Source organism: Cavia porcellus, unplaced genomic scaffold (assembly GCF_034190915.1).
Source record: "Cavia porcellus strain 051 isolate PalLab524CR breed Dunkin Hartley unplaced genomic scaffold, mCavPor4.1 scaffold_6, whole genome shotgun sequence".
In the NCBI taxonomy this organism is placed as follows: Eukaryota; Metazoa; Chordata; class Mammalia; order Rodentia; family Caviidae; genus Cavia; species Cavia porcellus.
In genome coordinates this window covers 93,149,411-93,166,333 of record NW_026947489.1, presented here as the reverse complement: position 1 = coordinate 93,166,333, position 16,923 = coordinate 93,149,411, and the positions used below count along the sequence as shown (strand labels likewise).

The window sequence follows — 16,923 nt, the reverse complement described above, 5'->3', positions numbered from 1 at the left end:
TACATGTGTTCAGCTATTTCATCTTGATAAAAGCTAATGAGCTCGATGTTTCACCTTTTATGGGAGGAAACATATTCGGAGAAGTTAAGACTTTTCCTGTGTCTGCACAGCTGATGTGCAGTGGAGCTTACTTAGATCAACTCCAGGTCCCCTCCCTACCGGTATCAAGAGTCCCACTGCGTGTAACTTAACCCGGGCAGGAATTTCACTGTAGCACAGCCTGTGTCCTGAGATCCCACTGCCACCAAAGAGGGACTAGAAGCAGACACGTGGCTGTGTGCACATCCACTGCTGACACTACCAGGAGTACAGCTTCTCCCGAAGCTGGCTGCTCTCTGCCTGGCTCTTTTCTTCAGTTACCCAGCCCACTCCTCTCCCAGCACCTGCCTTCTGTGTCCCCAAGTTAAGACCTGGCCAGTGGATGGCCCCATGCCTTAGGCTCCAGTTTCCCTCATTATGTTTCATTACTGTCTCTCGAACCGACTATAAGACCCTACAGAGAGGCTCCATCGCCTACAAGTTGGAGGAGTATGGCTCAGACTCAGCCCTCTCAAAGGCACAGCTTACTAACCATCTCCCAAACACAGCCCTGAGCCATCTTTCTCTTGTAACTATCAGTGCCAGCCATTCCCGCATTCTTAACAGAGTTCCTTTTTCTTTTTCTAAGAACCATCTAACTTCCATTTCTAAAAGTTCACTTTTTCCTAAAGAGCTAAACTTGTCTACCTATGCACGACATTTACAGTTAATACAAGAAGAAATTATTACTCCCAAATGCATGATTTTAATGACTGATCATGCTTCTTGAGACAAAAATGACTAAATTAAATGTTCTTCCTTGTTTCCAAAAAGCCAGTGCATATTTGCAAAAAAAAAAAAAAAGCAAAAAGAAAAGGCAGTTACTAATATTTGACAAATCTCAAAACATTTATTGAACATCTTTAATGCTGAACTCCCCATTGTGAAACTGCAGACAAAACCAAAGGAAGTGTACATATATAAAAATCATGGTAAGGCATAACACAAAAGACAGAAGACGTTAAAAATCAACCATGTGGGGGGAAAAGTGATTCCCTCCAAATTACTGATAGTGAAAATGCATGACAATGTTTAAACAGGAACAAAAGAAAATAGATTTATTCCATGTACAGAAAGAAATTCTAAATGTTCAATTTAAGTTTGTAAGATGTGTAAAATCACAGTATCTAAAAAATAAAAATTTAAACTACATGAAGTACCATTACACACAAAACAACCTGGTAGCACTTTTAAATATTTGACACAAATTATGCAACAAATTATGCAATTACGGAACTGTCTCAAATCTGAGACTACCATGAATGGTACCCTATAAATACTTCTTACGTGTTACTGGCACAAGTGTGAATTTAGTCAACTAAAAAACAGACATGAAAGAAAACAGAAAAGCGAAGAAAGCATAATGAGACCTATTAAAAGCACTCAGCATACAAATTTTGGAAGATTCAGGAGAAAAAGAGAACGAAATAGGTAGAATGCTTATTTATTTAAAGAAATACTGTAAACCTTGCAAAAGCTTGGGGAAAATATGGAGGATGTACAGATTCATAGAAATCAAGAGACTCTAAGAGAGATATACCCAAAGAGAAATATTCCACAGCACACTAGAATAAGTTGTCAAAGTCAAAGACACAAGTGTGAAAGTAGTGTGAGATAAAAGACACATCACATACAAGGGAGGTTCTATAACACTATTGGCAAATATCTCCAGCATAACTGGAAGGCAGGCAGAGACTATGGTCAGAGCTTTCAGAAAAATAAAAACTGTCAGTCATGAAGAGCGCAAAGCTGTAGTTCAGAAAGGAAGGAAAATAAATACACTGTCAGACAAACAAAACTGGGGGAAGTGATTGTTACCAGGCCTGCCTTACAAGAAATGCTAAAGGGAGTTCTTCAGAATAAACAAAAAGGCTTACTAATGACAGGACAGACTGAAGACTATTTTTAAAAAAAATTCACAGAAGGGAAGCAAGAGATAGAGGAGGAGAAAAGGATGAAAAAAGCATGAAGATGTGTTATGTACATTCACCAGTCCTCATGAAGAATGTAGTCATTATGTACTACAAACACAGACTAATAAAAATTTTAAAAGTTGGGGCTGGGTGTTAGCTCAGTGGCATAAGCACCTGCCTGGCAAGCACAAAGTCATGTATTTGATCCCAATACCAATAAAATAAAATAAAATTAAATTAAATTAAAATTTAAAAAATTTAAAAACTTGCTAACAAAGGCAAATATACAGTTAGGTCCAGAATAATCCCATAATAATGGCATGTAGATAACTTCTGTATAATATGAGGTTTAAAAGACAAAACTGGGATGGGAGAACAATGAAGAAAGTTAAGCCCCTGCCTGTGAGCCAGCCAGAGTGCAAATCAGGGAAAGCCAGAAAGGGAGCTGAGCCCCCATCCCTCTGTGAGCAACCAGCTGGTTTGGAGGAACTGTACTGCTGACTGGCTTTGCAAGCCTAAACCCGACAACTATTTAGAGAACAATACGCAATATGGTAACCTTTGTCCATTTCCTACTGTCCTATCACTGCTTCTATTAGTGTCACTGCACTGTTTTATTCTCTTTAAAATTAATTAAGAATAAATAAATGATGAAACTATTGACAAGTACTATAACCATAGCAGTTTGCTTAGGGATACACAATATTAAAAAGGTATAAACTTCACCACTAAAAAACATAAAGTGGAAGGGGCTGGGGATTTAGCTCAGCGGCACAAGCACCTGCCTTGCAAGCAGGCGGTCGTGAGTTTGATCCCCGGTACCAATAAAAAGTTTTAAAAAAGCATAAAGTGGGAGGATAGCAAAGTGTAGCTTTTTGTATGTAATCAAGTTTAAACTGATAATAGCAAAACCTAGTAAGCAGAAACCTATAGCAGACACACAAAAGATAACAAAAAAGAATCAAAGCAAACTGTCAAACTACAGAGTAAGATAAGAAGAAAGGAACAAAAAATCTACAAGATAACGAGAACAATTCACAAAGTAACTGTACTAGGTCCTTACCTAGCACTAACAATCGGTAAATAAATTAAATTCTCCATTCAAAAGGCACAGAGTGGCCAAGTGGATGGGCAAACCGTAAGCTGCCTGGAAGAGAATCACTTTGGCTTTAAGGACACACATAAATGGAAACCGAAAGGATGGAAAAAGACATTCCATAGTCCACAAAAATGAAACAAAATAAGAATAAGGGAATTTATACTTAGATGAAATGGAATTTTTAAGTCAAAAGTCATAAAGTGAAATAAAATATTACTATCTCATTATAAGTAAGATGATATAAGTTTATTGCAAATATGCATGTGTTATGGTTTATGTCAGTGGCTCCCCAGCCTTATAAATAATGGATTCAACCAAATCTAGCATTTGTGATTGGTTCATTGTCTAGCGCTCAGATTGGTAATGTGAGTGCCACACCCGCCTAGGGGTGGAGCTGGCATACAATGTAGCAGCGGGAAGAGGGTATGTTTCTCTCTTGCCAGTTTGTACCTTGCTGTTTGCAGCTGGCCATGAATGGCGGTCCCGCCATGCCACCCTGCCTTGGAGCCAACTGAGTATGGATTGAAACCTTCAAGAACTGTAAGAAATAAACCTTTCCCACCTACATTTTGAGTGTTGGGTATTTTGTCCCAGCAACGAGTAAAAAGTAACTAAGACAACAGGCATCTGGAACACCTAAATAGATAAAGCAAATATTAACAGACCTGAAGGGCAAGATGGACAGCAGTGTGGTAATAACAGGAAAAATCAAGACTTCGCTCCCACAGAAAGTCAGTAAGGAAACGTTAGGCTAAGGCTGTAGTTCAGACCCACGGACCTGACCCACATGTGTAGGGCACTACAGCAGGAGCAGAAAATCAGTTCTTCTCAAGCATGCAAAGTGCATTCTCTACTAGAGATCATCTGTTAAACCCCAAGACAAGTTCTCAACAAATTTACAAAGACTGAAATCTTATCAAGTATCTTTTCTGACCACAACGATGGTATGAAACTGGAAATCAAAAATAGGAGGAGCATTGGAAAGTTCACAGATATGTGAAAGGTAAATAACACGAACCTGAACAACCACTAGGTCAAAGAACCAACTTTTTGTAAACCTTGAGACAAGGGGAAATGGACCCACAACACAACAAAATATATGAGTACAGTAATAGTCATGGTAAGGGAAAAGTTGATAGTGATAAATAGCCACATTAAAGAAAAAGAAAGATCTCAAACAAAGCAACCTGCCATTACATCTCAGAATCTTAGAAAAAAAAAAAAAAAAGAATAAACTAAGCCCAAAAATACAGACAGGAACAACAATTTACAAGATCGACAGAACTAAAATTTGGTTTTTTTAGGAAGATAAACAAAATGGACAAGGCCTGGCCACAGAGGGAGAGAGTGAGACAGAGAGAGAGAAGGCAGAGAGAGAACTTTCACAGAAGTGAAAGTTAAGATATTCAAGTTATTCCACAGATGCACAAAACCATAAAACACTTTTATGAGCAAGTGGACAAATTCCTGAAACATATGACATGCCACACTGAATTTTGAAGAAAAAAAATCTGAACAAACTAGTAGTGAATAAGGTGAATCAATCAGTAGTATAAACTCTTCCACCAAAAAAAGATCCCTGGATCAGAGAGCTTCACATCTAAATTCTTCCCAAATGTTTAGTGAAGAATTAATATCAACCTTAGTCTAACTATCCCAAAAAGTTGAAGAGGAGGGATACTTCCAATCTCATTTTATAAGGCTGGCATTACCGTGCTACCAAAGCCAAAGATGTCATGATGAAGGAACTATTGACCAATATATATGAGGAACACAGGTGAAAAATTCTCAAGAAAATGCTAAGTTCAACAGCACACTGGAAGGAGTGCTCTCATGGTCAGGTGAGATTTATTCCTAGGATGCAAAGACGGTTCCATCTGTGCAGACTGATGAATGTGATACACCACCAGGACAGAACAAAAGACAAAATAATCAGGTAACCATGCCTGTGGGTGCAGAAAAGCCCTCGGTCACATCCTTTCATGTTCAAAGCTTAGGGATGTAGCTAATGTACAGTGTATCTTCATAATAAAGCCACACATGACAGATTCACAGCTGCCATCATGACCATCAGTAGTGAGAGCTTTGCTTCCAAGGTCAGGAACCAAGACAAAGATGCCCACTGACACGGCTTCTACCCCACAGACTCCTGAGCATCCTAGCCAGAGAAACTGAGCAAGAAAAAGATGTTAAGAGCATTGAACTGGGAAGAATGTAGTCAAATGGTCTGTTAAAAGATGGTGTAATCTTGTATATAGTAAAACCCTGGACACCTTATTTTAAAAAAAAAAAACTCTTCAATGGTTACAATAAAATTGCAGGATAAGAAAATCAACATAGAGAAATCAGTTGTATTTCTGCTCACTACATAACAAATTATCTGAAAAAGAAATCAAGAAAGTCCTTTCTACAACAGCACAGAAAATACTTCAGAATAATTTCATCAAAAAGTGATAGATCTTTACACTGAAAATTAAAAAACACTGTGAAAGATATTGAAGAAGACTAAAATACAAAGACATCACACGCTCATAGATTAGAAGGTTTGCTACCACTAGCCTATACACTACTCAAAGTGAGCTGTGGGCTCAGTGCAATCCCTGTACAATCCCCTTCCAGCATAATTTTTCACCCAAATAGGGAAGGCAATCCTAAAATTTATATGGGACCACAAAAGACTGTGAATAGTGAAAAGAAAACAAAAGAATAAAAAACAAAACAAAACAAAAAAGTTGGAGACAATCATTTCACCTGATCTGAAAACCTACTATAAAGTAATCAAAACACCACCAATACTAGCACAAAAACACAACTGTGAACCGATGAACCTGAACATGAAGAGCCCCAAAATAAACCCGTGCACATGTAGTCTATTTTCAAAAAAAAACTAAAAGGTGCCAAGAACACTTGGGAAAGAGCAGCCTCTTCAATAAAAGATGTTGGGGAAAACCGGGTATTCACACACAGAAGAATGAAATTAGATCCTAGATGCAAAAGTCAACTCAAACAGACTAAAGGCTTACACAGAAGACATAAAATTGTGAAGCTAATGGAAGACAACATCCTGGAAAACCTTCTCGACTTTGGTATAGACAAAGTTTTTTTATGTAACCACAAAAGCACAGGCAATGAAAGCACAAATAGATAAATGCAACTGCACAACAGTAAAAAAATCCTCTTCCGAGCAAAGGAAGCAATTAACAGAGTGAAAAAAATCACCCACACACTGGGAGAAAACATTGTGACCATAGATGTGACACAGCTTCTAACATCTAAGATGGTTAAGGCACTCAAACAACTCAATAAGGAAAGAAAACCCTGATTTAAAAGACATTTTTCAAAAAGAGACACACAGATGGCCAAAAGATATATGAAAAAGATGCTCAACATCGGCAGGCAAATGCATTGAGAACTGTTAATCAAAAACTATAAAAATTTCAGCCAGGAGAAATAAACTCAGGAGGTCTATTATACAATTAGGTGATTACGGTTGATAATGTATTTTGTACCTGAAAATTGCAAAGGGAATAGATTTTTAAATCTTGGCGTCACAAAAAAAAGTGTGCAAGGTAATGGATGTGTTAATTACTTTGATTTAGACATTCCACAATGTATACATCATGTTCTATATTATAAATACACATAAGTGATTTTTATTTGTCAACTTAAAAGAAGTGTTCATGATATTCAGGGTTTTCACTAAATATGCGTGAATTCATAGCCACTAAAGAATTGGCTTACCTTTAACTTTCTCCTGGGCTAACTAAACCACATGACATAAAGACACATGAAATGTTTATCACCTCGTTTATTGCTAATTTTGTGGGGTCAGGAAATAAGTTAATGTCCCTCCAAATTCTCACATAAATCTACCAGCAATTAGGGGTGTGTTCCTCGTTACCAAAGTGGATCTCAGAAGACAAGTCATAAATTAAGTGTCAACAAAATACTCGATACCTCAGCCAACACGGAGGCGAATAAAGGCGGAGGAATTCAAAACAAATAAACAGTCTAGCCACTGCAGGACCAGGATGGGGAAATCAGGAATCCTCTCCTTCATGGATCTGCCCTGTGAAAATAAAAGCAGAAAAAAAAAATCTCAGAAACTCCCAAACCTGCCAAAACCATGGTGCTGAACATTTGCTCTGTAGGAAAGATGAGTTTCGTCTTCTCAGGGTGGAGACAAAGGCTGACTCACTGGCAAATTCACAAGGTAGTAATGAAGGGCACACCGCTCCACCCAAACCCATTTCTCAGATAACCACCAACCTGAGGGCAACCACCCTCCTACAGAAACGAGCCCAGCAAAGTTAGTTATTAATTAGGAAAAATCATCCAATTATGCCAACTTGCTGAGACCAGCAAGCCGGGTTTTACTCACTGTAGGCAGAATTCCACCCCAGCATCCCTGGGAGTCCCCTATAAAGGGACAGACGCAGCCGCGGAGGGGAGAAGGCGCTGAATCCTAGCTTGACAAGTGCCACCTGAGACTCACTTGTCTGCCCCCGTCATGTCTCTGCGATTCTCCAGTGGATCCAAGAGGTCTGGTGCCCGTGCCAGCACCGGGTCCTTGAGGCTGTCCAGCGGGGGAGCCAGCTTTGGGGCTGGAAATGCCTGCGGCACCCCCGGCATCGGCAGCGGCTTCTCCTGCGCCTTTGGGGGCAGCTCGTCTGTAGCAAACTCGGGGCCCAGCACCCACTATGCTGGCTTCCCGCTGAGCGAGGGTGGCCTCCTGTCCGGCAATGAGAAGGTGACCATGCAGAACCTCAACGACCGCCTGGCCTCCTACCTGGACAACGTGCGCGCCCTGGAGGAGGCCAACGCCGAGCTCGAGGTGAAGATCAAGGGGTGGTACGAGAAGTTTGGGCCCGGCTCTTGCCGTGGCCTGGACCAGGACTACAGCCGCTACTTCACCATCATCGAGGACCTCAAAAACCAGGTGAGAAACTGTATTTTTATTGCAATCCCGTGCATGTGCAGGTGTATGTCCAGATCTCTTTGCGCTGACTTCTGAGGTCTCCTTGTTTCTGATTTCTCAGAGGGAATTTCAGTGTAGCTCTGGGAAAAGCACTAAGTACTTTCCTTGAGTTAAACCGTAAGGTAAATGTCACCGACCGTGTAACTGTGATAAAGCAGGTCGCTTCCTTTTCCTGACCTCATAGAACACGCTTCGCGCCTTCTCATCACAAGCAAACTGCCTTAAACAGTCCCCACTTCCCCCTCCAGGTCATCGCCTCCACCACCAGCAACGCCAACACCGTCCTGCAGATCGATAACGCCAGGCTGACCGCCGATGACTTCCGGCTCAAGTAAGTCAAGCAAGAATTCACAAGGATTTGTGCAAAGTGCTCAATCAGATTTACTTTTAATCCTCTGTTAGGTATTACCAGCTATCACTGCAAAAAGTGCAAAAATGCTTGGCTTCACAGCAACAGAGTGAGATCACTTTTCTGCACTTTGGCTCATTTTAGTGAACTGCTAGGCTGGTAACGCCCAGGAACCTACTTCTTCTTTCTCTCAGATGCCTCAAAAGTTAAAAATTATTATGCTGATGACACCCTAAACTCTGAAGATCTCCCTGATAGCCAAACTGGCCACCTCTGCATTCTGGAATTTTGGCATTGCTCCCTGGGGAAGTGTCCCACCGGGTAACTTACTGGGAAGATCTTTGACATCTTTTCAGGTATGAGAACGAGCTGGCTCTTCACCAGAGCGTGGAGGCGGACGTCAACGGGCTGCGCAGAGTCCTGGATGAAATCACCCTGTGCAGGACAGACCTGGAGATTCAGTATGAGACCCTGAGCGAGGAGATGACCTACCTGAAAAAGAACCACAAGGAGGTAAGAGCCGAGTCCCGGCTGCCCTTTCCCATCCTCTGCACACACACCCCGGCCCACACACGAGCTCGTGAATGAGACCCGCTCTGGACGGCCGGCAGAGACTGACCCGTCTCTCGGGGACTGAGTTCTTCCTCCAGTCCACCTCCTTCTCGCATCTGATTTCCCATGGGAAAAAACACAAGGACCCCTGTTTTCCAGACCAATCAGGGCTACACATCAGTGTCTAGCTGGGTAATTAGGGCTAAGTTAAAGTGATCCACATGAGAGATTATGCATAATTACATAGAATGAATGTAATTTAAGGACTTCCTGAGAAACCAGATTTCAGTCTCTGTCAGAGAGAGAGATATCTCAGTGTTTCAGAGATACTCAGAGATATTTCAGAGATACTCAGATACTATCTCTGAAACACTGAGGTAGTAGCTGCATATGATGCCCAGGGTATGGATACTCACCGCCGGACATGTTCTCAATCAGGGTAGCTATACACATAAACCTGCAACTAAACGATCTTTCTAGAATTTCCCCTTCCAGTCACAGTATGATTCCAGAGGGTCACGTCTGGGTTTGTTTTATGATGGTTTTTGGGGAGTGGAGATGAAGTGCTGTCGAGGGTCCACTTATTAGCACATGTCTGTAGCTCCTGTTCACATTTCACGTGGGAAGTTGGTACACGGACACAGCACATCTGAATTCCCTCTGTCTATCCCTTTCCCTCCCCTCCTTCATCTGCCTGCATCCTGCATCCATCTCCTTTCTACTTTTTCTTTTTTCTTTTTTTTTTTTTTTTTTTGGTCCACGGTTGCCTTCCTCTTGTGGAGCCAGTGTGTGAACCCAGCACGCCCCAGCTCCTTCTCTTTTTCTTTCCATCCTTTATCCCTCTCCTCTCCCCCTCCCTCAGTCTCCTGCTCCCCTTTCTGCCTGAGAACAATCTACCTCCCCACTCTCTCTAACGGCATCTGTCTTTCCAAAATGGCTCGCTTCTGGAAGCTACATTCAAAATCAGATCGTGCTGAAATTTTTATCTTTGGGATTGTTTTGAGAGTCACTTTTTTTAAAGTCTTTTTTTTTTTTTTTTTTTTTTTTTTTTGTCTTTTTCGTTTTTACCGGTACCGGGGATCGAACTCACAACTGCCTGCTTGCAAGGCAGGCACTTATGCCGCTGAGCTAAATCCCCAGCCCCTTTAAAAAGTCTTTATCCTTTGAGAAATAAAACTTTTTTTTAAACAGTCCAGAACTTCCATAGTCAATCCAAATGTGTGTGTGTGTGTGTGTGTGTGTGTGTGTGTGCGCACACGCATTGTGCATGCGCATGCGGTCTGTGGAAGTTTCTCAACACATTTTTAATGAGCTAGAAGCAATTGATTTTTTTACTTGCAAGGGAAATGTTTAAAAAATCAATTGCCTCTAAATCACTCAAAAATTGTTGAGCAATCACAGTGGATTTTGTAGCCTCCGGAGTGAAACCCACACCCGGGCAGAAAAGGCAGAATCCAGCCAGGAGGAAAGGAGCTAAAAGCCAGATTTCCTGACAGGAGGAAAGAAGCCTCGGATAGTGATTCAGATAGGCCCTGGGCCGGAGGAAAGGGCACACAGCCTAGGTTACTTTGTTTACACAGATGCAGAGGTGATGCCTATTTGTAGGGTTAGAACCGATTCAGAGCCCAGATGGAGCCATAGGCAGCCTTTGCCTGAAAAATAGATTTATCTTCCTTGATGACAGCAATCTTTTTTACTTGTTTTTTTCTTTTTCATAGTACCAGACATTGAACCCAGGGCTTTGCACTGACCTCCATCTCTAGTCATTTTAATTTTTTTAATTATTATTTTGAGATAGGGTTTCACTTAAGTGGCTAAGATGCCCAGGCTGGATCTGAATTTTTTATCTTCCTGCCTCAGCCAATAGCATTTTTTAAGCCTTTATGCACCAGGCTGTATAACCAAATCTTACCGTGATTAGTCCTTTCATTTCTTTTATAACAACACAAAGAGGAGTTTTTAATTAGCTGCAAAATCTAGATAAGTATGTCAAAACTTAAATAGGTCGATCAGCTTCCCCAAACCCACATAGTCCCTGCGAGGCAGAGTTCACAGAGGCCAGGGGACCCCACGACCAGCAGATGCTGGAGTCCGTGCATTGGCCCAGCAGGCAGCTGGATTCTCTCTTGCCCGGACCTGTACATGTGCAGGTCCACATCTTTATCTATCTGTCATCACCCCAGTTGTTCCTTGATTATTCGGACTCAGCCCTCGGGCCACGTTCCCACTGCCGGTACTCAGGGTGCAGCGCACATCCGAGCTGGCCTCTTCCAGAAGGAGGACAGTCTGTGACAGCCACACATGCAGACTGACAGTGCAGGACAATTGGTTCCGAGGACTCTCCATTAGAAAAGGGACTCTAGACTTGTTCTGGGAGGCAGAACCACAGGAGTCGGAGTCGTAGGAGCCGGCTTTGGCCCATGGTTATGAAAACTCTCTGTGCAGGTTATGAAAACTTCCGAAACAGGCTGCTGGGTAAGGTGGAGCCTTCAGCATCTTTGAGAGGTCAGGGGAAGGAACAGGAATATGCAAATGGATGGAAGGGGAAACCAGATGACCCCCAAGACTCCTCCAAAGCTAAACACCTGGCTTTGTGGCCGCTTCCTGCGGGGCTGAGCTGACCCTTTCTCTGTCCCCAGGAAATGCAGGTCCTGCAGTGCGCGGCCGGGGGCAACGTGAATGTGGAGATGAATGCAGCCCCTGGGGTGGACCTCACAGTGCTGCTGAACAACATGCGAGCCGAGTACGAGGCACTGGCTGAGCAGAACCGCAGGGACGCCGAGGCCTGGTTCAACGAGAAGGTGACCCCTGTCCAGAGCCCCTATCCCCCACCCCTGTGCCCTCGCACGATGTCTCCCACTAAGCTTTGTGGCCTTGCCCTGTCATTTCAGAGCGCTTCCCTGCAGCAGCAGATCTCTGAGGACGTCGGGGCCACCACTTCAGCCCGCAATGAGCTGACTGAAATGAAGCGCACCCTGCAGACCCTGGAAATCGAGCTGCAGTCTCTGCTAGCCACGGTATGCGAGAGCAGTGTCTGACTGCTCCCAGGCTCTTTTCCATACCTAGAGGATGGTTTAGGAGCCCCTGGCCGCATTGAAAAGAGGTCCACGTCCATTGCTGTTGTCACCCTGAGGCACAGGCAGAGTGGACCTGTCTGTGCAGTAGCTCCAGCAGCAGCTGCAGGGTCTCAGAGTCTGTTCTCCAGAAAAGAAAGGTTTGCACGATTAAAGCACTGGGCAAGGCGGGTGAGGTGGCACATGCCTGTCCTCCCAGCACTCGGAGGCTGAGGCAAAGTGGGGATCACTGCTAGTTCAAAGCCAGCATGGGCTGCAAGGTGAGATCAAGGGCAGCCTGGACTGCACAGGAGACTCCGTCTCAAAGAGACTAATAATAATAGTAATAATGTTAGTAATAATAAAGCAGTTGCAAAGCTGTGCTTCAGTGTGAAAACTAAAACAACTATGAGTGACGTTAACAGACATCAGAGATACTCCTGCACACTTGTGCGCCTGACGCGGGTTCTCTGCTCCCCAGAAACACTCGCTGGAATGCTCCCTGAGCGAGACCGAGGGCAACTACTGCACGCAGCTGGCCCAGATCCAGGCGCAGATCGGGGCCCTGGAGGAGCAGCTGCACCAGGTCAGGACCGAGACCGAGGGCCAGAAACTGGAGTACGAGCAGCTGCTGGACATCAAGGTGCACCTGGAGAAGGAGATCGAGACCTACTGCCGCCTCATAGACGGGGACGAGGGGTGAGTGGAGAAGCGGATGTGCAGGGCGTCCCACGGGGTTGCCCTCTGTACCCCACTCTCCGCATCCTTAGGGTCAGTCAGTCAACCACCGGGGAAAATATTCCAATGGAAATCCTTGTATCAGTACTGAACTGTGCAGGCATCTCTCCTGCTATCAGCCCCTAAATAATATGACTGTTCACACAGTGTTTGTGCCGTGCAAGGTATTGTAAGTCATCTGGAAGTAACATAAGGATGTGGAAAGAGTCCATAGGTTCCATACAAAATCAATGCCATTTTATAGGAGAGACTTGAGCGTCCTAGGGCTTGGGCGTCTGCTGGGGTCCTGGAACTGACTGACCACCTATCCTAAGGGGAAAATTCATCTTCCAGTTTGCTTTAAACTTAGATCCCTGAAGTGAAGTTTACTCATTTTATTATCACGAGTGGTAAATGTTAAACATAACACTCTACTGCCAAGATATAAATTAGCAACATTTCCTAAAATAGAAATACAAAAGCCCTGTGTTGAAGGTATGGAGACTAAATGCTGCTTTGTAATGCTAAAGCCTGATGGGTTCCACTGTGTAATCCACTGAATATGTTCTCACCAAAGAACTAAGAACATCTGACAGCAGGCCCCACATCGCAGGGGTGGGTGGACACTCAGGTTTTTTTTTCTTTTGTGACCGGGAATCAAACTCGACCTTGACTCCTGTGGTGATGTTTTCACAGGGCTTGTAAGTCCGGAGGTTACAAATCCAAAGATTTTGGAGCCAGCATCATGGGAAATCAAATCAAAGGTAACTAAAGTGAAATTCCATTGTTATGCCGTACTATATGGCCGACACAAGTTGGTAGCTTTTGTATGACCACAGCTTAGCGGAACCAGGCATGGCACGGATTTCCAGTGGATGTCAATAGACATCTGTTTTGTGTGGCAGTTACCGCAGCTTCACCTAGCCACGCCCTCAAATTCCCCAAACGGGAGCCTAGCATTTGTGCTGATTGTATTTATTCTTTGATGTGATTTCCTTTTCAGCTCTCTTTGGCCTCTCTAAAATCTCCTTTTACGTTTTAATTTTTCAGATCCAATCAAGGCCATCGTAGTCAAGAAAGTCCTGGAGGAGGTCGACCAGCGCAGCAAGGTGCTGACCACCAGGCTGCACTCCCTGGAAGACAAACCTCAGAACAGCTAAGGGGAGCAAGTGCAGAGACGCTGAGGAGAAAGCGCACCGGGTGTGTCCGGGGAAATGAGCAAGTCTAAGAAGCCTGTCTGTCCTGCCGTCTTTCCGTCCCTTTCTCTTTCTGGGCAAACGACCCATCCAGTCAAAGAATGTCACATACAAATATGACGGGTCGCTTGATGATGCCACAGAAATCTGTTGTCCATTCTCCCTGCTCAATAAACCTTCTTCATGTTGGCAAGTTATTACCGGGACATTGTCTTACTTTCAGATATTCATGACAGATAGGGACACAGGTTTACCTCGGTTCCAGCTTAATTCTTTCCGCGATGCTGGTCGTAAACCAAATAGGATGAGAACCAAATCCATGAGGTCAACCTTATTAAACCTCACCCCTGAAGTGGATTCAGTTCTCATTCGATTCCGTGGTGACCAGCATCTGGAAAGGATTAAGTTTGTGATGACAGGTGTGGGTGAGAGGCTGAAGTGGGAGGATTGCCATGTGTTCGAGGCCAGCCTAGGCAACAAAGTGAGTTCAAAACAAGACTGCACTATATAGCAAGACCCCGTCTCAAGAAAAAACCCAGGCAAGCAAATAAACAAAACACAAACCAAAACAAAACAAAAATAAATGAACAGAGACTACTCAGGCATACCTAACCACTTTTAATTTGTATAAATTTTTTTTAAAAAACTAACTCACTGGGCCAGAGATACAGCTCAGTGACACAGTGCCTGCCTGGCAAGCACAAGGTTGTAAGTTCAATTCCTGGTAACAAAAAAAAAAATTTAAATAAATATAAAAAATAACTAATTTACCCCCAGAATTTCACAAAAGTTTCCCATAATTCAAAATTGACAAATTCAGAAGGAAATTCAGAAGGACAAATTCTGCTAAAATCCTTGGTTTGCCACACTTTAACATAATAAGAAACCTATTTCCTTTCACATCTGCTAAAATGTAACCATTTCAGGTTCTTCATCTATAAATGAAGATCATGACAGTGTTTCTTTCAGATTATTATGATGATTAAACAAATACATTTTTATAAAGCTCCATGCTCAATCTTTATAATGGTTTAATATTGAAATATTATTTCACTTACATTCAAGTAATATTCCAAACCAGAAGACACTTTGGAGCCAAAGCTCTGGCTTAGAATGAAAGTGACAATAGGGGTCATCTATTTCTCTTACACAGCTGATATTTCCAGCGTTCTTGAGCAATGGACTCATCCCTGATAAAGAAAAATAAGTTAGATGACCTGAAAACATAACTTCTGCCAAGCAAATGCTGCATCTAGATACCTGGCACCATTCATACAAAGAAAATAAAAAATTAAATTTGCAATAGCATCGTGTAGATTCTGTACCAGATGAGACACAGTGAGAGAGAGAATTAGTAGAGTGGAGAGACTATCTGGACTTTAACAGAGAAAAACGGTAAAGAAGGTAAGAGAGCTTCCCACTCTCCAACTTGGCAACTATCAGAAAGTCTTACAGGACGGGAAGATGTGGAGCTACAAAACTCTTGACGGCCGTGAAGTTGTAAACACGGCCATCTGAAATGTGGTTGTTTCACCAAATGAAGTTGTGTGTGAGCACGTCCTACGCAATGGTGGAGGTGAACAGGCTCGTTCTCCTGCAGGGAGTCTGCCGGGTCACCGGCCCATCTCACCCATTCCTCACTCTGTCCTTCCCTCACTCGTCTTGGGACTTGACTGTCTGTACGCTCTTGACATGGGGGCCGTCTTTACCATCCCTGAATCCTCGAGGCCTACTGCAGTTCACAGCTGAATGGATAACAATATGACTCAGATGCGAACCCCAAACAATTTGAAGCTGCACCTAAGCCCTGAGAGGAATTTGAATCATTAGTTACTGAAACACTTATGTGCCAAAATAAACTCAGGCCACTCCACCCCGTAACATAATAAATATCCAAAGACACCTATTAAAAACAGTGCAAGGGAATCAGGTGATCCACTGGGGTGGTGGACTTTGTTCCTTGTCATCCTCAGATAACACAGGACAAAATTTTGACCCCGATGTGTATTGGAACAGGGAACCATGCCGTAGCAATATGGCCAAAGAGCCAGAATTGGCAACTGCTTTGGTAAAGTTATAAAGCGGTGATTCTCAGTTCTGTTCCATGAAAGTTCCCTTTGGGTTAAACAGCAAATCAGCCCCCTCCAACTTCTTCTAAGGCACAGGGTGCCAGGGGCATCTGTGGTATTTCAAGTACCCAAGCCTCTGGCAGGGTGAATCGGCCACTGCCCAGCAGCCCCGCGGTGCCCTGAACCCGGCCCCCGGCCTTGCCTGACGCCCCTTTTCCTCTATCACAGAGCTAACCGCGCTGGGTGAGGTCGCCTCCAGGATCCTGCTCAGACTTCCTGGCTGCCAGGGTTCTTTCTCACCCATTGATGCCCACACCATAGCATTGTTAGGTATTTTAATGTTATACCTACTTTTATCTGTTTTGTTTTGCTTTGTTTTTAATTTTCTGCATCTTTCAAAAGTTTCCAGCAGGCATTTATAGGCTTAGGACCAGTCTACCCAGAATTCTATTCTACAAGTCCAGAAGATCCATTCCCAGGTGTGAGAAACTGATCCCCGGGCACCTTGCGATGACCCAGACCAGAGCCAGGCAGCCCCAGCCCTGGGTGGTGACTTCATGTGCCACAGTTCAGACCTTCTCCTCCAACTCATCTGATTAATTAATCAAATGACACATCAAGCTAAAGAAAAACCCAGCCTCCAACTTACTTACTAGAGAAGGCAACATTGTAGAGAGGTTAAGGAAGATCGTCTGGGTCTTAGACAATTTCTACCCCTTTCCAGCTGTCTTTCCTTGGGCAAGTCATCTGGCTGCTTCTTCCTCAGTTTTTCCATCTGTACAATGGGAATACCAATGATTACAACTATCTCAGAGGTGGTTGCCAGGATTCAGTATCTAATCTATGCACTCTAGAGAAATTCTTGGTTCATAGTAAGCCTTCAGTAAATGTAGCAAGTGTTGATGAAGAGGAAATAAAA

The 16,923-nt window shown here is 43.4% G+C and overlaps 1 protein-coding gene across 1 annotated transcript; it reads left to right on the top strand.

The window, feature by feature from the left end:
* The first annotated feature begins 7,544 nt into the window (after positions 1-7,544).
* Positions 7,545-14,132, top strand: Krt25 (keratin 25). The gene is made up of 8 exons (XM_003466942.3): positions 7,545-8,029; positions 8,317-8,399; positions 8,774-8,930; positions 11,609-11,770; positions 11,861-11,986; positions 12,504-12,721; positions 13,436-13,503; positions 13,790-14,132. Exons 1-8 carry the CDS (start codon positions 7,601-7,603, stop codon positions 13,897-13,899), a joined length of 1,353 nt encoding a protein of 450 aa, XP_003466990.1. The 5' UTR covers positions 7,545-7,600; the 3' UTR covers positions 13,900-14,132.
* The last annotated feature ends 2,791 nt before the right edge of the window (positions 14,133-16,923 follow it).